At 40.8% G+C, this 22522-nt stretch overlaps 1 protein-coding gene across 3 annotated transcripts in view; it reads right to left on the bottom strand.

Annotated features, from left to right (window-relative positions):
• pcdh7b (protocadherin 7b) overlaps positions 1-22522 on the bottom strand; it is a 391978-nt gene that overhangs the window by 185686 nt on the left and 183770 nt on the right. For 2 of the 3 annotated variants that reach the window (XM_043693476.1, XM_043693486.1), the window contains exon 2: positions 21169-21385. The exons of the other annotated variant lie outside the window; for it this stretch is intronic. In XM_043693476.1, the coding sequence (XP_043549411.1) occupies positions 21169-21385 (217 nt within the window). The remainder of the gene's footprint in view (positions 1-21168; positions 21386-22522) is intronic. 3 annotated transcript variants of the gene reach the window in all.

The following is a 22522-nucleotide window of genomic DNA, read 5'->3' on the forward strand; positions in this document are numbered from 1 at the left end:
GTACAATACAAGGAATTGAGAAGTCATTCACTTTGGCAGGATGGAAGGAAAACTAATTTATTTTTTAAATGTTAAAAACCCATTTAGTATTTGTGTTCAGCGAGATTTAGATGGTCTTGCACAGGAAACATGATATTCACACAATTATGATTTGCTTTTCTAATAGATTCCAGCATGTTGGCCTTTATTGTAAAAAGGTTTGAGTGTAATAATGAGGAGGCCTTGCTGCAAATGCAAAGGACCTTTGTTCAATCACACCTGGAGTTTTGTGTACAGTTTAGGTTTCTGGATATAAGACAGGATAAACTTGCCTTTGAAATAAGTGTAACAAAGGTTAACTAAGTGAATTTCTGAGATGAGAAGGTTGTCTTACGATCAGAATGGATGTTTACTTTCTGGTGTTTCACAGAATGAAAAGTGATATAATTGAAACATAAGAGATTCAGAGGGAGCCTTGTTAGTGTAAGTGATGGGAGGTTGTTTCCCATGGGGCTGGGGTTAGTCTCAGGATAAGTTGGTAATGTCAGATTGAAATGAGGATAAATTTTTGAGTTGTGAACTTTTAAAACTGTCTACCTTAAAGATTGTTGATGTTCAATAATTGAGTGTCAAGGCTAAGATTGATAGTTTTAGATTTTCTGGGAATTAAGAGATTTGGGCATTGGATGTGTATGTGGGATTGATGTTGAGGATTATCATGACCTTATAAGCCTTGAGAAGCTGAATGGCTTACTTCTGCTTCTATTTCTTATGTTTTTTATTATTTCAAGCGCACTGTAACATCTAAAGTTCAACAGTGAAACAAGCTGTTAAAGTTAGTGACCATCTGGCTGGCCATGGCCAGCAAGGTGAGAGACAGTACAGATTGGAGAGGTTGTGAAATTGACAGGCTGACAAGTCTTCAAATATGGAAACTGCTACTTTTTCTAAGTAAAATGCATTTGATCACAGGGTTGGTTCTCAGATTGCTCTCTTTTCCAACTCAACTTCTTTTGTGTATTCTCCTTTATCTAGAATTGCTGAACGGTCTTGTTAAAATTACTGCAAAGTTGCAGAGTAGAACTGGAGGCATATGTGTTCGCTACTCAGTGTTGCCTGGGTGGACTTTATTTTACCAAGAGCTGAAAATGTGTTGCTGAAAAGCACAGCAGGTCAGGCAGCATCCAAGGAACAGGAGAATCGACGTTTCGGGCAGGCATAAGCCCAAAACGTCGATTCTCCTGTTCCTTGGATGCTGCCTGACCTGCTGTGCTTTTCCAGCAACTTATTTTCAGCTCTGATCTCCAGCATCTGCAGTCCTCACTTTCTCCTCGAAGATTTATTTTACCAAGAGCTCAGAACCTGCTAATATTAAAAAGAACTGAAGGCTGTTTGTTATTTTCTGATGAAGAAAGTTTCATTTTTTTTGTACAGAACAATACTTATTTTGTGTTGAACACATATAAGCATCTATTCAATCACAATTCAATAGACATGACATGCACAAAAGCAAGCCTTTGGGACAAATATCTCAACATTTGATCTCAGATAATATAAGAGCATAATGTATTGAAAACAATTCCCATTGTCCACTTAGATTACACAAAAGTAAACTGTTATGTGAGATTATAGCTATTCTTCTGGAGGGACAAGAAAAAACACATCCAGATAATCCTTTTGGTCAATTTGTGTTTTCACACCACAGTTTGTTGTTCTTTATCATTAAACTCAAGTTTCATAACTTGACGGAAACAAGGGACAAGTTACAAAAGTCATACATTCTGGAAATGCCCTTGCTTATTAAAACTTTCTGTCTGTTCTAGTAAGATTATATTTTGTTGGACGAACCACTTAGTCTTTTCTTAACTTTTTTATTTTGAGACTTGAAAATGATTTTGTGAAATGAAAAGTTACAGGATTCTAATTAAGGTCAGTCACAACATATCATTGAAAAATTAACTGACATTGAAGTAAATAAAATGATTCCATATTCTTGTCAAACTGAACCATTTTGTACATCTTGCAATTTGCATGGAAAATCATTAATAAAAACAATTTTACACAAAGAAAATCTAGTATTTTGAAAAATAAGGTTTGCTTTTAATAGTGTGCTACACCTAATTTAAAAATGCATCTCCTCACTTTGTCCAGTTCTAAGTATGCATGTAAGTTCCTTAAGGTGTGTTAATTGCTTGTGAAAAGAAAGACTGCATTTATAAAGTTTTCTTAACTTGGAACCTGATGACACAATGGCCGAGTTAGTATTGACCATATGAGTTTCCAAATTGGTTGGTGTTGTCAAAGTGAGGACTAGAACTGGAATCAGAGAGAGAATAGAAAAAAAGCTGCCTCAAAATCTGTCTGCTCCAAATTACAGGGCAATGGGAAGGCAGAACAGAGCAGTAAGTTTGCATTTACAGTCCATACCTTAGACACTAGAGTACCAGACTTATGTATTAGCTGTACGAGACATTGTAATGCAGTTACAACTGTTAAAATAGTACGTTCAGAAACATGATACAAATATGTTAACCATGTTAAAAACACCATTCCATATGCTGACACACTGATCTGTTTCCCACCCTAGTCTAAACACTAGTTCTGCCAGAGGACATAAATCAATCCCTTCTGAATGGCATGAGCAAACCTCCCTGCAACAATATTGGTGCCCCGCTAGTTTAGGCACAACCCGTCCTTCTTGTAGGTCTCACATGCCTTGGAAGAGATCCCAATGAACCAGATATCTGAAGCTCTCCCTCCTACAATAATTCTTTAGCCACACATTCACCTGTATTATCCTGCCATTTCTGGCCTCACTAGCTATTGGCACAAGGGAATAATCCCAAGATTACAACCCTATAGGTTCTGCTTTTAATCTTTCCACCCAACTCCCTAAATTCCCTTTTCAGAACCTCGTCTCTCTTTATGTCAAATCGTTTATATTAATATGGACCACGATCGCTGGCTGCTCAGCCTCTCATTTCAGAATATTCTGTGCCTGCTCAGATACAAGCTTTATCGAGGCACCCGGAAGACAGCACATCATCCTGGAGTCTTGCTCATGGCTACAGAAATGCATATCTGTGCCACTGATATAAAGTCCCCAATCAGCTACTGCTCCTCTATACTTCCACACTTCCTGTTGTACAACAGAACCATTGTGGTGCCACTGACATGGCTGCTGCTGTTGTTTTCCTCCGAATATCTGTTTGAGAGGGGAATGGCTACAAGGGATTCCTGCACTAACTGCCCCATTCTTGCTCATCCTCCTATTGTTCGCTAAATGCTTCTCTGACTGTGTAACCCTTACTAATGGTGTGACCAGCTCACTAAACATGCTATCCACAACATTCTCTGCCTCATGGATGCTCCATAGTGAGTCCATCTGCAGCCCCAGGCACTCTATGCAGAAAATCAGGAGCTGCAGCTGAACACGCTTCCTGCATATATGGTCACCATGGAGACTAGAAGTGTCCCTGATTTCCCACATATTACAGGCATTCTACATCTTATGATAAAAGGAAGTGGCAAAATTTTGTAAAGCCACAAAACTTTACATTTTGTCATAATATTCATGACATTAATTATTCTAAGTAGAAAGGCATATCAGAAACGCATCATTCTAGAAAACCCAAAATGATTTTTTCAGCTCCTGACAGCATGTCCATTTCACTTCGAACACAGAACATAGAACAGGACAGAACACAGTACAGGTCCTTTGGCCCACAATGTTGTGCCAACCATTTATCTTAATCTAAGATCAACCTAATCTACACACCCTTCGATTTACTGCTGACCATGTGCTTGTCCAGCAGTCATTTAAATGTCCTTAATGTCTTTGACTCTACTACCACCACTGGCAATGCATTCCATGCACCCACCATTCTCTGCATAAAGAACCTACATCTGACATCTCCCTGATATCTTCCTCCAATCTCCTCTTTGCACAGTTTTTCTCACTTAGAAAAGATCCAACAAAAGAGGTAGGTAACATCCATGCTAAGTGCTACTAACCATTGTCAGATTGTATCACAATCTACCTGAGATTAGACTTCTGCCACTTTGGAAGGCAGTGAAGCCCTTCGGAACAGGTAGTCTTTTCTGGTCCCACTAAATGGAAGCAGACAAGAATGCCAGAATTATATCAGTAAGCACTCAGTTTACTACTCTCTGTGTTCACTGCTTCAATTTCAGGAACAGAAATCAGTACGTTATTTCTTTGTTCCTTGTGTCTATCATCTATTTTTAAATAACCAGAAAACAGAACCACAATCACAAAATGAGTTTGCATTGTTCAGTTAAGATTTGTTGCATCTAACTTGCTTGAAATGAACACACTCTTTTTTTCAATCTCCTCAATGATCTTTTGTATAAGCCATTTTGTTTTACATTTCACAGTTGACTTTTTGATTTAAATATGAAGCCACACAGCTATTGATGAAAGCAAATTAGCATTCAGCTTTTGTAATACGTCTGCTGCATATTTAATATGATACATGCCCAAGAATATTTGACATTACAACTACCATTCATGTACGTATGCACAAAGACATATACAGTCAATTAAACCTATTTATATTTGGAATGCCAACTAATTATCTTGCAAAAATGATTAATACATAAGAATTATCTTGACTATTTTTCAGAATTTTTTGCTCAATGCATCTATTTTCCATATTCTAATTTAAATGAAGTAGTTTCTTTTAACATATCCAATACTTGAGCTTTGGATATTCTACCTTTTTGTTTAAAATGAAATATTTTGCTTTTGGCATAGTTCTACCTTATTTTACTTGCACAAATCTTATCACTGTGTAAAATCAGCAGCTGCATCAGTGCTTACGTCAATCACCCTACTATTTTCAGTTGTCCTTAGTACTGAATTACATTAAATAAACAAATAAATCAGTGATGACAGTTGTAACCATGTTGCTTGGTTGATTAGGTAAGAGTCAAAATACAATTTTTTAAAAGTATAAGCATCATTCTGCCTGTCAATGATTCACCAATTTTAGGTAAAATTTGAAGACGAAAGCACTGCCCTATTAAAACTGATATTATATTTACATCAGAACAGATTTGTTTATTAAAATTACCATACAGAACATTCAACAGTTTTAACTATGTCATTGTACTGCATGCTTTGTACTAAGAAGATATGATGAGCTCAACTGCATAATGATTTAGTACGGTTTTAGTCCACCTACATAAATACTGAGAGACTAGCTGAATTTGTTTCACAGTAAGTGCTAGACAAAGACAAATGCAATTAAACTTTCCTAGCACTGGAACAAAAGGTTGATTACTAACCTTCAAAAAGTAAATTTCTTCCTCATTCAACATTATATATCCCCCACATTTCTCCATCTACCGTGAGTACATCAAACAAGGCAAAAATAGTAGCCTGCTTTTGCTAATCATTTCAACTAGAATCATACGGCTTTCTCTCCCTGTACCACATAAGACAGACTAATTTAATTGGCTACCGTTTTGGCTGTTGTGGTTGGAGAAAGGTAACATTCTGAAATATAGGCCTTGACTAGTAATCTCTATGTTCGCAAATGGCCCAGAACTTCCAATCAGTGCTGATGCTAGTGCACTGACACTGACTGTGAAGCGTTCTGCAACCTGACCCTTCCACAATTTTTCAGCTGGGACTTTCAATACTAACTGAAGAATCCAAGAGTAATAGCAGCCACACTAAAAGGAAGACTGATAAGCACAAGAGACAGAAGAAGGGTGAAGGCAGATCCTTTTTAAGACAATAGCTGCCATGCATATTCTCTCAGTAAATATAGTGAATGGCTACATGAATAGATGAAATGGGTTGCTAAGTAAACAAAGAAGCTTAGTCAGTGAGTAGATAATAATAAATCATTTGAGTTGGTGGATGAGTGTGAAAACTCTTCAGGTTAGGGTAGTGTTGTCTACTAGTTAGGTTAGTAGTCAAATGGATGGGAGGAGTTGGGAGCTGAGGATATTCAATGGGGAAAGTCGGCTGGTATGGAAGGTGGATGATTGGGGAAATTCAATTGTGATGCTCACTTGAGTCAATCTGGCTAATCACTGAGTTCAACCAGGTATACATTGTATAGCATTTTTCAGTGTAAACATCCAGGGAAATCCCATGTATCTGGCTCAAGTCTCCGCTCCCAAGCTCAGTGCCAGAGACACTTGCAATAGTTTCCGAGCAACAGAGGTCAGCTCACCCAAAATCGAAACTTCATGGATAACTATAGCGCAATATGTGTTAAAGGGACTTTTTCAACTTAGTATAAGGCCGCCAATTTAGGACAGATGAAGAGAAATTTCTTCTCTTCGAGGGTTGTGAGTCTTCAGCCCTCTTGTCAATGAAAGCTTAGGGGCCAAAGTCTTTGTGTTATAAATGGATTATTGATCAGTAGGAGAATCAAATGTTATAGGGAAGGGGCAGGAAAATGGACATAAGAAATGTCAGATCAGCCAAGACCCTACTAAATGGTGGAGCAAACTTGAGTGGCTGAATAGCCTACTCCTGTTCCTATTTCTTATGTTCTTATGGAATCTGACATCCTAATTTTGACACAAACCTATTGTAACTAAGCTGAGAGTTAAAAAATATATAATTCTATTTACTACTCCAGTCTTGCTAGAAACTTAAATCATGACCAGATAAATGGAAAATTCACCAAGAACAGGTGAGTACTAAGTATTATATGTAAATTAGGCCCTATGATGTTGTGCACAGGAAAGCAAATAGAACTATTGAGATCTCTCTTAGTGGTATTAAAATCATGGAATTATACAGGACATCAGAGGCCCTTCGGTCCATCACATTTGAGCCGCCAAAAACAAAGCACACAATCGCAATAAGGTCAGGAAAATATCAAAAGCATAAATTAAATTTGAAGATCTCTATTACCTCTTAGAAGAAATAAATAGAATTGGGGTGGCATGGTGGCTCAGCAGTTAGCACTGCTGCCTCACAGCGCCAGGGACCTGGGTTCAATTCCCGCCTCGGGCAATTGTCTATGTGGAGTTTGCACATTCTCCCTGTGTCTGCGTGGGTTTTCTCCGAGTTCTCCGGTTTCCTCCCGCAGTCCAAAGGTGTGCAGGTCAGGTGAATTGGCCATGTTAAATTGCCTGTAGTGTTAGGTGGATTAGTCAGGGGTAAATATAGGGGGGGGTGGGTTTCTCTTCGGAGGGTCGGTGTGGGATTTGTTGGGCCGAAGGGCCTGTTTCCACACTGTCGGTAATCTAATCAATAAATTGGTTACAACATATATGATGTACTGTTATCAGAATTCTGCTGATGATGGAATAAAAAATAAACATGCAAGGACGCATGTGGAGTGGCCAAGTAGTCAGAAAGGAAGTAGGCAGGAAGAAGAAAGTGAGGACTGCAGATGCTGGAGATCAGAGTCAAAAAGTGTGGTGCTGGAAAACACAGCTGGTCAGGCAGCATCCAAGGAGCAGGAAAATCGACAATTCGAGCATAAGCTTTTCATCAGGAATGTGGGGATGGCCCAAAGTGGCTGAGAGATAATTGGGACGGAGGTGGGGGCTTGGGGGAAGGTAGCTAGAAATGCAATAGGTATATGAAGGTGGGATGAAAGTCATAGGTCAGGGGTGGGGGTGGATAGGTGGGAAGGAAGATGGACAGGTAGAATATTCAAGAGGGTGGTACCGAGTTGGACGGTTGGATCTGGGATATGGTGGGGGAGATGAGGAAACTGGTAAAATCCACATTGATCCCGGGCTTGCTCCAGGCATCAGATGGCGAGAGTTTGGCAATGGAGAAGGCCCAGGACTTGCATGTCCGTTTTGGAGTGGGAGGGGGAGTTAAAGTGTTCGGCCACAGGGCGGTGGGGCTATTTAGTACGTATGTCCCAAAGATGTTCTCTGAAGTGTTCCACAAGTTGGTGTCCTGTCTCCCCAGTGTAGAGGAGACCACATCGAGAGCAACGGACACAGTAGATGATATATGTAGATGTACAGGTAAATCTCTGTCAGATGTGGAAGGATCCTTTGGGGCCTTGGACAGAGGTTGGGGAGATGTGGGCACAGGTTTTGCACTTTTTTCAGTGACAGGGAAGGTGCCAGGAGTGGAGGGTGGGTTGGTGGGAGCCGTGGACCTAACAAGGGAGTCGGGCGCGAATGGTCTCTATGGAACACAGATGGGGTGGGGAGTTAACTATATCCCTAATAGTGGGGTCTGTTTGTAGGTGGCAGAATGGCTGAGGATGATGCGATGTATCCAGAGGTTGGTAGGGTGGAAGGTGAGGACCAGGGATGTTCTGTCCTTGTTGTGATTGGGGGTGTGGGGTTCAAGGGCGGAGGGGTGGGAAGTGGAGGAGATGTGCTGGTGGGAGGGGAAATTGCAGTGTTTGAAGAAGGAGGCCATCTGGGATGTTCTATGGTAGAATTGGACCTGCAGGGAGCAGATGCGGTGGAGGCGGAAATACTGGGAATAAGGGATAGCGTTTTTATAGGAGGCAGGGTAGGAGGAGATATAGCTGTGGGAATTGGTGGGTTTGAAACAGATGTCCATGTTTTGGCGGTCGCCGGAAATGGGGATGGAGAGATCCAGGAAGGGGAGGTATCTGAGATGGTCCAGGTGAACTTGAGGTTGGGGTGGAAGGTAGTTGTGAAGTTGATGAACTGTTCAGCCTCCGTCTGGGAGCGTGAGGTGGCGCTGATACAGTCATTGATGTAGCGCAAGAACAGGTTGAGAATGGTGCCAGTGTAGCTGTGGAAGATGGTCAGTTCCACGTACTGCACGTACCATTTTGGTCTGGATCAGCAATGGGCACCTGCATGGGATGAACCATGAAGAGGTTGAACAGTTCATCAATTTCATGAACACCTTCCACCCTGACCTCAAGTTCACCTGAACCATCTCAGACACTTCCCTCCCCTTCCTAGACCTCTCCATCCCCCTTTCTAGTGATCGACTCAACACGGACATCTACTTCAAACCCAATGAGTCCCATAGCTACCTCGACTACACCTCCACCCACCGAGGCCTCCTCCACCGCCAGACTCTAGCCATCCGATGCCCGGAGGAAGAATGCCTCATCTTTTGCCTTGGGACCCTCCAACCACACGGGATCAATGTTGATTTCACCAGTTTCCTCATTTCCCCTTCTCCCACCTTATCCCAGATCCAACCCTCCAACTCGGCACTGCCCCCTTGACCTGTCCTCCCTGTCCATCTTCCTTCTCACCTATCCGCTCCATCCTCCTCTCCGACCTATCACTTTCATCCCCACCTTAATCTGCCTATCACATTCCCTGCTACCTTAACCCCAGCCCCACCCTGCCTCCCATTTATCTCTCAGCCTCCTTGGCCACCCCCTCATTCCTGATGAAGAAAGGCAGGAAGCCCAATTTAAACAGACAAAGACAACCATCACTGTTGTTGCTGTTTTACCGAATCATTTGTGGGGAATTGTTACTGATGGAACAGGAGAAACAGAAACCAAATCCAGAACAGCGCTGCCAATCACTTTACTCATGCTGACCTAGAGATGAAGTGGCTCCTTTTTCTGCGGGATGACAAAGTAAGGTTATCATCCTCCATTAAGCTTGAGATGGCTAACAATCAACAGGCAGAATGTAGTCAGGACAGAGTGCTAGAAAACATTTGATCACCTTCTTTGCTCTGACAAGGTGACAGCAACATTGATCCTTAGCACTAGGCCCTCTGGGTATATTCAGCAGCCAATAGATTTGCCAGCTGAAGAGTCACAATGTGTTTGCTGTTCTTCAACATGTTCACAGAATGCATGGCACACTGTAGCTTTGACCAAGCAGTGATGCAGATGGCACAAAATTGTCGAGAGAGGTGGCCTGCTTTAGTGCTCCCCTCCAGCCATTCAGAGCCCTTGTAAAGAGTGAGGTAGTCATCCCTCACGTGGTGCTATCATCAGCTTCCTTGGCTACTCTGACTGAGTGACCATCAGTGTGGCTGGGCCCAATGATACAGCCTACTCTATAATGACTGGTGCAGCAGCTTTGTCCCACTAGGGACTCCATCAAGAAATCAACTACTTCATGCATCTCAGCTATAAGAAAGTGACAGCAAGGGGTCAGATTAAAATGAACTACTGCTGGCTCCTGAAATGACAGGATGAAAAAACCCCATGATTGTTGCAGGGCATGTGCACAAACACAAACACAAAAAGCTCTGGTTGTTGCAAACCCCAAACATTAAGGAATTGGAATCCCTGCCTGTGTCCCTTTATGAATGTGTTGCGAGGTGAATGGGTGCCTTGATCATCACATGGGTACCAATGTCTGACTTCTCTTCTGAACTGCACTCCCTTCTATGTGGCAACCTAATTTGTAGGGGTGGCCATGACTGGCTTTCTGCTATGGATCTACTTCCATGCATCTGGTCAGCCCTGATCCAGCAGCAGTCAACAGCCTTCCAAAATCTTAATATGGTTCACAATGAGCTCTCAATTCTCTCTTAAATAATCTTAATTAAATGCACAAATGAACTGGGCAGATTCAACACCCCTCAACCTTTCCCTGCCCAATTCTCTGGTGACATTTGTCAGTACTGGGAAGCCAACATTCCAGCCAGTGCCTGTATATTAATCATCTGCCCACCTCCACTCCTGCCCCCAACAGGTCCTAAACTTTCTGCCTTTATTGTTGTGATTAAAAGAGCATTTTTTTCTGATTGATGTGAAATGTAATTAGTACTTAATTAATTATCACCAACAACAAATAAACAGCTGATGGGATAAATAACTCATTGGGTTAATTTTGAAAGAATACAAATTGCATTGCTCAAATTAATTATGCTTTAATAAAGCAATTTATGGTTGTACCAAGCAACAGCAGTCTTGTTTTGACAATATTGTTAGTAATTGGCTTTATGCAGATTGTATTAAACTACGCTTTATGTTCAATTTATTGCTTCTGAAGCTAATTACAGATACTTAATTTTGTAAATAATGCTGGACTTTTCAGCAGGAATTATTCCTGGGATGACAGAATTAACCAATGAGAAGAGACCAATTAGAATGGGCCTCTGGAGTTTATGAGAATTATCATAAAACTCTTAGGCGGCTTGTCAGGACAGATGAGAAGCTGTTTCCTTCACTAGAGGATCTAGGATGAGAGGGAAGAAGTTCAGGAAAAGGTGTTGATGAGTAAGAGTTGAGATGAGGAGAGGTGTGTTTTATTTCTAATTGTCTATTCCCGTGAGGACTTTGGATGCTTATCTAATGAGAATACATTCAAGACAGGAATGAAGTGAATGAAGGTAGAGAACTGGAAATGAAGATCAGATTGAAGATCAATCACAATCTTACAAAACGCAGAGAAGGTCCCAGGGGCCCTACAATCCTGTTCTTAGTCTCATGTTCCTACTGCCAGTGTTCCGCACCTAATAGTTTCTTACTGAATCTTGTTTCAAAAATTAAATTAATTATAATTCGCATTGTTTTAGGTAACAGGTATCCAGTGTCTTCCTTTACTTTAATCCCTTTCAATAGCATGTTAAAAGATCAGTGATGATCTTAAAAATAAAATGCATGTGTTTTGGTATTCTCTTTTGATATTCTGTTTTCGAGGGTACTGATTTTTTTTCACAACACTGAACTAACAGTAAGCATCCATATAGGAGTAATAGAATCTTCAGATAATGGATCATAGAATCCTGACAGCGCAGAAAGAGGCCATTTGGCCTATCAAGTCTTCTTTGACCTTCTGAAAAGCATCCCATCGAACTGACCCCACTGCCATAAACCCACATTTGTTTAAAATCATGGCTAACCCACCTAACCTGCACACTACAGGGCAATTTTTTGGCATAGCCAATCAACCTGACCTGCTCATCTTTAGATTGTGGGAGGAAGTCACATAAGGGGAGAACGTGTAAATTCCATACAAATGGGTCCCCAGTGCTATAATGTAACATTGCTAACCATTGTGCCACCCAGTCATAATATGTACAAAAATTAAAAGCAATTATCCTGCAACTTTACTATTTCTTTGCTAGTTGTATCTAGCAGCCTCACCAGGTATTCTTACCTGATTCTGAATTTCTTTGTTTCTTGATATATTCCTGCAAGGTGAAAGCTCAAATAGTTCCTTTCTCTTTTTCTGGAGCAAGCAAACATGAGTTGTCAGCAACTTTGACTCAGTAATCATGTAGGACACATGAAATTTTGGGATAGAATTTTAAAACAGTGTCAGGTTCCAGGTCCTGGCCTAGACCTCAATGCCTCTGTTCTTGCATTCAGATTTTTAAATGTAAGTATCCTAATTGAGGAAGTGGTGAGCTTGGTACTAAATTAATAGTACCAAGCAACTCCAGAAATTGGCAACTGCCTGCCTGGTGCTGGTAGCAAAGGTGGATCAGCAGTCACTGAGGTTCACAACTACCTTGCTAAATAAAAGACCACAAACTGGAACCCAGACAAAATTGACCATACAAATAAAAATACATGTGAAGTACAGCACTCAACCTAGTTTAAATGGACCCATAAAACATTAGTTTTTACACAAATAGGAATAAACTTTCTGATGTCTCTTCAATGCAGATTGTTCATTGAGAATGCCACTATCACCATCCTCAGCTCATTAGCGAACCCCTAAAGGAATTTAATGGACTGTGAATTGGAGACGAGTTGGTTTCCCATTTTACCAAATTGCACCACATGTTTATTTTTGTAATATGCTGTGAAAGTTTAGGGAAATGGAACCTTTTTTTCTCTGCTTACCTCTGGGTATGAAGAGAAAACACAAGTAGGGTAATTTGAAGAAAGGCTTGTTTCAAGTAGGGAGGAGAAGTCCAGAAAAATCCTGATTTTAGGCATAACATATGAGTAGCAGCATTTTAACAATAGTAAATACGGTATTATTACTATATCAAATGTTGGTGCATAAAGGACTTATTTCATAGCTTGACTGGATAGAATCATTTAACAATGTCAAAACATTGGTGCTTCTGTCCAAAGTCAGATGATTCCGGTGCCTCACTGAGGTAATGGAAGAGAGGCTTATAAAACAAATACAAAAACAAAAGGTAGAATACCACTGAAGTCATCCAAATCTGTCATGAAAATCTCAAATCCCTCCCATTAAACCCTTACAATATGCAGAAGGGGTTTATTTTTGCACTGCTATCATAAATATTGTTACGCAGTCACCTATTTTACATTTCTCTTTTTTCCCATTTCCATTGACTTCAAAGATTCCGAATCATTATCACTTGTTTTAACTTGCTAAAAGTCAAAATTAGTCACAATCTGTTACTCATAATGGATCATCTCCAAAATATTTATAAGCTCTTCTTTCCAAGAAAATTTTTTTTTATGTTAGTTTATCCAGATTATAAGACCATAAGACCATAGACCATAAGACATAGGAGTGGAAGTAAGGCCATTCGGCCCATCGAATCCACTCCACCATTCAATCATGGCTGATGCGCATTTCAGCTCCACTTACCAGCGTTCTCCCCGTAGCCCTTAATTCCTCTAGACAACAAGAATCTATCAATCTCGGCCTTGAAGACATTTAGCGTCCCGGCTTCCACTGCACCCCGTGGCAATGAATTCCACAGGCCCACCACTCTCTGGCTGAAGAAATATCTCCGCATTTCTGTTCTGAAATGACCCCCTCTAATTCTAAGGCTGTGTCCACAGGTCCTAGTCTCCTCGTCTAACGGAAACAATTTCCTAGCATCCACCTTTGCCAAGCCATGTATTATTTTGTACGTCTCTATTAAGTCTCCCCTTAATCTTCTAAACTCCAACGAATACAATCCCAGTATCCTCAGCCGTTCCTCATATGTTAGACCTGTCATTCCAGGGATCATCCGTGTAACCAGCCCACTCTCCCTTCCTGCCATCGCAGGAATCCGTCTGGGAAACGTTTGCTGTGCTCTCTCCATCAGCAGAACATCCTTCCTAACAAGGAGACCAAACCTACACACACTACTCCCGGGGGTGGTCTCACCAAGACCCTCTGCAATTGCAGGAAGACATTAATGTTGCTCCAAAATGAGATAACGAGAGTCCAGAGACAGTATATTCCTGTTAGGGTGAAAGGGAAGGCTGGTAGGTATAGGGAATGCTGGATGACTGAAGAAATTGAGGGTTTGGTTAAGAAAAAGAAGGAAGCATATTTAAGGTATAGACAAGATAGATCAAGTGAATCCTTAAGAGTATAAAGGCAGTAGGAATATACTTAAGAGGGAAATCAGGAGGGCAAAAAAGGGACATGAGATAGCTTTGGCAAATAGAATTAAGGAGAATCCAAAGGGTTCTTACAAATATCACGGGCTCAACCTGCATGTTTACCTTTAGAGAATCCTGGACTAGCACTCCCAGATCCCTTTGTGCTTTTGCTTTATTAATTTTCTCACCATTTAGAAAGTAGTCTATGCTTTTATTCTTTTTGCCAAAGTGCAAGACCTCGCACTTGCTCACGTTACATTCCATCAGCCATTTCCTGGACCACTCTCCCAACCTGTCTAGATCCTTCTGTAGCCTCCCCACTTCCTCAGTATTACCTGCCTGTCCACCTAACTTCGTATCATCGGCAAACTTTGCTAGAATTCCCCCGGTTCCCTCATCCAAATCATTAATATATATTGCGAACAGCTGTGGCCCCAGCACCGAACCCTGCGGGACACCGTTCGTCACCGGCTGCCATTCTGAAAAGGGACCTTTTATCCCAATTCTCTGCCTTCTGTTAGACAGCCAATCCTCAGTCCATCCCAGCAGCTCACCTCGAACACCATGGGCCCTCACCTTGCTCAGCTGCCTCCCGTGTGGCACCTTATCAAAGGCCTTTTGAAAGTCTAGATAGACCACATCCACTGGGTTTCCCTGATCTACCCTACTTGTTACCTCTTCAAAAAATTCCAACAGGTTTGTCAGGCATGACCTCCCTTTACTAAATCCATGTTGACTTGTTCTAATCAGACTCTGCTCTTCCAAGAATTTAGAAACCTCATCCTTAATGATGGATTCTAGAATTTTACCAACAACTGAGGTTAAGCTGATTGGCCTATAATTTTCCATCTTTTGCCTTGATTCTTTCTTGAACAAGGGGGTTACAACAGCCATCTTCCAATCATCCGGGACCTTTCCTGACTCCAGTGACTCTTGAAAGATCTCAACCAATGCCTCTGCTATTTCCTCAGCCACCTCTCTCAGAACTCTAGGGTGTATCCCATCGGGGCCAGGAGATTTATCAATTTTAAGACTTTTTAACTTTTCTAGCACTGTCTCTTTCGTAATGGCAACCATACTCAACTCAGCCCCGTGACACCCTTTAATTTTTGGGATATTGCTCATGTCTTCCACTGTGAAAACTGATGCAAAGTACTTGTTAAGTTCTCCTGCTATTTCCTTATCTCCCATCACTCGGCTTCCTGCATCAGTTTGAAGTGGCCCAATGTCTACTTTTGCCTGTCGTTTGTTTCTTATGTGCTGAAAGAAACTTTTACTATTATTTCTAATATTATTGGCTAGCCTACCTTCATATTTGATCCTCTCATTTCTTATTACACTCTTTGTTATCCTCTGTTTGCTTTTGTATCCTTCCCAATCTTCTGATTTCCCATTGTTCTTAGCCACTTTATAGGATCTCTCTTTTTCTTTAATACATTTCCTGACTTCCTTTGTCAGCCAAGGTTGTCTAATCCCTCCCCGGTTAATCTTTCTTTTCTTGGGAATGAACCTCTGTACAGTGTCCTCAATTATACCTATAAACTCCTGCCATTTTTGCTCTACTGTCTTCCCGGTTAGCCTCTGCTTCCAGTCTATTTTAGTCAGTTCCTCTCTCATGCCCTCATAATTACCTTTATTCAACTGTAACACCATTACATCCGATTTTTCCTTCTCCCTTTCAAACTCCAGACTGAACTCTACCATATTATGGTCGCTACTTCCTAAGGGTTCCCTTACTTTAAGATTTTTTATAGAGTCTGGTTCATTGCAAAGCATTAGGTCCAGAATAGCCTGCTCTCTTGTGGGCTCCATGACAAGCTGTTCCAAAAATCCATCCTGTAAGCATTCCATGAATTCCCTTTCTTTAGATCCACTAGCAACATTATTTACCCAGTCCACCTGCATATTGAAGTCTCCCATGATCAATGTAACCTTGCCTTTCTGACATGCCTTCTCTATTTCCCGGTACATGTTATGTCCCTGGTCCTGACCACTGTTAGGCGGTCTATACACAACTCCAATTATGTTTTTTTTTGCCTTTGTGGTTGCTCAATTCCACCCACACAGACTCCACATCATCCGACGCTATGTCATTCAATATCATAGATTTAATTTTGTTCTTAACTAACAAGGCAACCCCACCCCCTTTGCCCACCTCTCTGTCTTTTCGATAAGTTGAAAGACCATGGAGGTTTAACTGCCAGTCCTGATCCCCCTGTAACCAAGTCTCTGTGATGCCTACTATATCATAATCATTCACTATTATCTGTGCCATTAGTTCATCGGCTTTGTTATGTATGGTACGAGCATTCAGGTAAAGTGCCTTAATGCTAACTTCCTTATCATTAGAGATGTTGGAAGTCATATGTCCTAAGTTATCCTTGCTTTTTACTGCATTCTCGGTCTGCCTCAATTTTAAATCCGCCTGGAAACATGTTATCCTGCTGCTTATCTTGCCATTTACCTCCATACTCCCTGTTGCTTTCACTTTCCCTTCCCCCCAACTCAGAAGTTTAAAGTCCTACTGACCACCCTATTTATCCTCTTCGCTAGAACATTGGTACCTGATCGGTTCAGGTGGAGACCGTCCCAACGGTACAGATCCCCCCTGTTCCAAAACTGATGCCAATGCCCCATGAAGTGGAATCCCTCTTTCCCACACCAATCCCTTAGCCACATGTTTACTTGCCTAGTTTTCTTGTCCCTATGCTAATTGGCACGTGGCTTGGGCAGTAATCTGGAGATTATGACCCTTGAGGACCTGTGCTTCAATTTCCTGCCTAGTGCTTCGTAATGCCCAAACAGGTCCTCTACCCTAGTCTTGCCTATGTTGTTGGTACCAATGTGGACCACAACAACTGAATCCTCCCCCTCCCGCTCCAATAATTGTCTTCACAGCACTGTTTTATATACTTTAACTTTAAACACTTGCTTTCATAAAAGAAAAATTCTGTTTAGGTACTTTAACGTTGCAAGATAGGATTTGATCATTGTCTTTCTTTTTGATTGCAAAAATAATTACTTTACTAAAGTCTACAGTCCCATTAGTTAGGAATTCCATTTCCTCATGAGCTATAGAAGAAATACTGAGCTGGTTTACATACTGATGGAGGCTCTCTGCACCCTTAGCATATCTAACAGAGGAAAAGTGGTCTCTGTTTAGCTACCTTACTGCACTTGAATTTTTTGGCAATAGTCCATTCATTAATATGAAGCTGGGCTTCTGTTAATCGTCAAGAGGAAGGCATGGCTCATAAAGCTGCCAGCCAAACAGAGACTGACAGTTCTGCATACTAGCAATGCCAGTAAGGGGACAAGAGCTGAAAATGTGTTGCTGGAAAAGCGCAGCAGGTCAGGCAGCATCCAAGGAACAGGAGAATCGACGTTTCGGGCATAAGCCCTTCTTCAGGACCTGAAGATGGGCTTATGCCCGAAACGTCGATTCTCCTGTTCCTTGGATGCTGCCTGACCTGCTGCGCTTTTCCAGCAAAACATTTTCAGCTCTGATCTCCAGCATCTGCAGCCCTCACTTTTTCTCAGTAAGGGGACAATACAATCTGTGGAAGGAAAAAAGAATTCTGCATGTGCATAACCATTTAGGAAAATTGTTATGCTGGCATTATAATGTTAAATTGATCAAGAAAATGTTTGGCAGATCTTGTTTTTCATTGCTTGTGCAAGGGAAATGACATAAGTTCTTGAGTAGTTCTATTAAATTAGTCATAGAGTCATAGAGTTGTACAGCAAGGAAACAGACCCTTTGGTCCAACTTGTCCATGCTGACCAGATATCCCAACCCAATCTAGTCCCACTTGCCCGCATGCGGCCCATATCCCTCCAAACCTAGACCTTGCAACATATTCATTACACAGTAGGGGAGTCCAAAACTAGAGAGCCAAGGTTTAAGGTGAGAGGGGAAAGATTTAAAAAGGGCTTGAGTGTTAACTTCTCCACACTGACCGTGGTGTGTTTATGGAACAGCTACCAGAGGAAGTAGTGGAGGCGGGTACAATTAGAACATTGAAAGAGCATCTGCATGGGTATACGAATAGGAAGAGTTTAGAGAAATATGGGCCAAATGCTGGCACACAGGACTAGGTCACGTTGGGATGTCTGGTCGGCATGGACGAGTTAGACCAAAGGATGCGTTTCATCGTTGTATGACTCTATTCTGTTTTGGTGCCATGTCAAAACAATGTGAATCTACATAAATTGTGCCTTAGTATATTAGACTCAAAAATACTGGCCATTATTAGCAATATTACTTCGTCCAAGAGATTTTCTGCTATTTTCATGAATTTATTGATAGGATATGGTGGCAACATTCATTTTAGGTACATGCTTTTACCTCCCAAAAGGAGACCAATGTCTGTATTCAGTTACATAATATCAACAAAATAAGATCCAATGTTCTTTTGGAGTCATATCTGGACACAAAGCAATATCCTGTCCTTAGTTTTGCTGACAGAGAAACAACTTATTCTGCAAAACTAGCTAGGGAAATTTCAACCAAACATCTGAAAGGTTGATGCAGGACAGATGAGTGGCAGCTTTAGAGATTAACAAATACATAAAATTTAATGTTTTCATGTTTTACAGCCTCTTCATTGGGAATTAGTAGTTTATTGAGGTTAGTGGAACATATTCAATAAAACCCATTCCTTTCTCTATATATTATCTGATGGAAATTAACTGTGGTTTTTAAGTCATTTTTTACACCCTGAGGTACAATTCTCTGCTATTGCAATGCATTCAATTTACTAGGCTGATTGAGACCGAGCAAAACTGAGTAGTAAACTGGAATATCAGCCAGTTTAGTTGATGAAATAACGGAGATCAGTCTACTAAATCATTAAGCAAAAGCTGAAATGCTATATCAGAGAGGAAATAATACGATGGAAATCGTGCTGTATAATTTTATTGTGGCTTTTGCTATACTTTTACTTATGGCTTCTTGTTTAAATTTTACTGTCAACTATTTTGAAAGAAATGCTCGACTATTTCATTTTTTAATGGGTGAACTATACCAGCTAAAGCAGCAAAAGATTTTATGCAAATGAGTTAACTGTATGTATAATATCATGTAGCATAAATTCCAGGCTAAAGTGACGAGAACATCTGCTGCAGAAGCCACTGGGGTAAAGAGGTAGAAGAGTATTATAAATAGCATTGATAAATCAGCTTTGTAAGCTTAGAAAAAAATCCTCAAAAGAAACAAAAATAAGAGCTGACCTACACACAAAAGGAAAAATAAGGGAAGGACATTTTCCCATTAAAAAAGTAATTGGTATTTCCTTAATTAAAATAAAGTATCTGATATTTCTATAACAATGAAAAATGTACCTGAGTGCAAGAAAAGAGCAGTAGCAGAATTGCTCATTTTTATTTCATGTAATTAACCCGAATACCCAGCTTAATGCAAGTTCTGACCACAGAGATTCAGTAACTGCTGACAGACGCAACCTGCCTTGTTAATGCACAGCACTGATGTCTCTCTCCTGACATGCTGACAGATTTAACCTTCTTTCGAGTCAGTACTTCTTTACACAAAGACATAAATATTGCTCAAATCAGTTTTCTTTGCATAGCAAGAAATACCCTGTTGACCAAACAGTGTCCTGAATTCATTTCAACCTTAATGCTAGTGAAGACCAAAAACAAAAGACCTTCAATGTTAATGCAGCATCTACCATATATTTACAAGATATCCTCAAGTGGTTGACAGACAGAGTACTCAGGTAGTTTCCCAAGAGCTCAATTGTTAGTGTGGAATAAATTTTCCTCTGGTTGTGCATAATTTTTAGATGTCTGTTCAATAACTCAACTTCAATCAGAACTGATAAAGCAATAAAAGCTAAAGAAAAAGTTGTAAAGAAGTACCACTGTTGCAGGTCCAGATAAAATAAGAGAGAAGCTAGTATCTTACCTAGAGGTATAGAGGCTTATAATGGGTGCAAATAAATTGGTCCTCAGCTGTGTCAAGTAATCACATAGTCTGCTGGGATCTGGGGTAGATTTTAATTGAAAATGGCAACTTACCATCCTGTTCACGATATTAATCCTGTCATCACTATTTTGAAAGGTCCTTCCACTGTGCAGCTGAAATGTCTGCCTGTTTCAGGAATAGATATGCTCATGCACCATTTAGTTTTACCAGGTGGTATTGCAGAAGATGTTGAAGATTAGTTCCTTGTGGAGTCAGCAGAAGCAGATGTTCACCTCTGGGATCCAGAAGAATATGTGGGCTGCTCCTAACCTGGACTCTGACTTCACAGTTTGTGTTCTACCACAATCTCAGCCCACCACCCACTCCATGAACTATCATGTTTCAGACTGCAATCAGTCAAAAAATGATCAATACTAGACACATAGCAGATTGCAGTGGGACACCCATAGCTTGCAAGCAGCATGCTAATGGGACTGAATCTCCAAAATGGTGACGATCTAATAGGAACAAGATTTGGTGCCAGGTCAGCACATTGGTCGACCAGTATTTCAATAATCACCACTCAGTATCCAGAATCATAGATGACCAAGGGAGCAGAAGATAACCAGAGTCCACTAAAAGATTTCTCAACAAAGACTTAACACCTTCAGGTAAAAAAGGGGAGATAAAATTGATGGGAAAATGTAAGTTTGAAAAAAAATCAAAATAAAACTATTTCCAAATCAGCAGCGGTATCAGATGTACACATGGATGATTCTTCAAGAGTAAATTTTTGAGAGGTAATACTAAGTCTTTTGATCAAGATTGTTTTAAATTAATGCACTATTACAATCCAATATTGTGAAATTCTGAAGAAAAAGACCATTTTGCAATTTTCGATATGTAGAAATAATCCTACTTTATTCATGAGAAAATATAAATGCATTTATCTTAAACATTTTTTATGCTGTTTGTACTTTGAATTTTGAATTAAGTGCTCATATTATTATCTGTGAAAACTCGTCTTAAGCATTAATATTAATGCACTTTGGTTTAGAGAAAAGGCGATTAGTTTTATGACCTTACCATTTTCCATGTGTTCTGCCTCACCAACGCTGCCATCGGGTGTGGTCCTCTCATAGTTGTCTTCTGGAAGTGGGAGTGAACCTAGTCTTGGTCCCGATGAACTCTTGCTGCTCGGTGTTTCCGATTCTTCCAAGCCACTGTCATAACAACTCTGTAGGGACCCCTGATGTGGATCCTGAGGCTGACTCACCACAGAAAAAGTCACACGACGAAAAGGCTAGAAGGAAGATGATCATAAATGAAACAACTGTATTTACATTTACTCTCAAATTTCTCTAAAACTGAAGCACTGAACAAAAATACTCAATCTTTACAGATTTGTAGTGAATGCCATTATTTTAATGACTGCATTCATAAAATTTGTTCAGTGATAGAAGTCAGCATCAGAGGAAAACAACAAATGGTGGAGATCACAGTAGGTCAGGCAGCACCCATGGAGGAAGAGTAAGCTAACTTCAGCTCTGACGTAGAGTCATCTAGACTCAGAACGTTAGCTTGCTCTCTCTCTCCATGAATGCTAACTCACCCACTGTGATCTCCAGCATTTCAGTACTGATTCCAGCATCTGCATCAATTTTATCCTTATCATCAGAGGAAACCCATTCATAACTGAACACAACAATTCTATCCGTTGGCCCAGAAATGCCAATCAGGGTCAAAAACAGGGGTAGGGGTGAGGAGAAAGAGGAGTTTTAGGTTTTAATGGTCAGGTGTTAGGGGTAGGATTGATGTGGGTTGGGGAAAGAGGGTAGGATCAGTGAGATGTTGTCGAGAGTGTGGTGCTGGAAAAGCACAGCAAGTCAGTCAGCATCCGAGGAGCAGGAGAATTGACATTTTGGGCAAAAGTCTTTCATCAGGAATCTCAGTGAGATATTGGGTCAGGGACTGACTGGGAGAAGGTTAGGTCAGTGGGATGTTATCTAAGAATAGAAGGTTTGGTTCAGGCAGGGGTTATGTTGTGTCCAGCTGTGGCTTCCCTGGAGAGGAAATGGAGGCAGGGATGATTAGATTGGCAGTGGTGGTTGTTGGGTGCTGGGGTCTCAGCAGTCAGGGAGGTTAATTGTGGGAAAGTGTTTTCAGTGGTGAATTTCAGTGTGCGTATTGGTGAGGTGGGGGTTCAGTTTAAGAATCATTCAGTTAATCGAGAATTTTAATCCTCTAACTTTTTCTGAGCAAATATTGAGTTTAAGTGAGTGAGAACTTCAGAAATTCCAACTCTAAGGGACTCTAAAGGTTCCAGACACACAAGAATAGCCAGGAGGCAATTCAAATTTTCTAGGCAATTCCCAAGCAGTCAATTGCATTAGGACTTCTGCATGGTCTCAATGTGGAACTCCAATCTACCTTGCAGAAA

The sequence above is a fragment of the Chiloscyllium plagiosum genome, chromosome 1 (genome assembly GCF_004010195.1).
Source record: "Chiloscyllium plagiosum isolate BGI_BamShark_2017 chromosome 1, ASM401019v2, whole genome shotgun sequence".
Taxonomy (NCBI): domain Eukaryota; kingdom Metazoa; phylum Chordata; class Chondrichthyes; order Orectolobiformes; family Hemiscylliidae; genus Chiloscyllium; species Chiloscyllium plagiosum.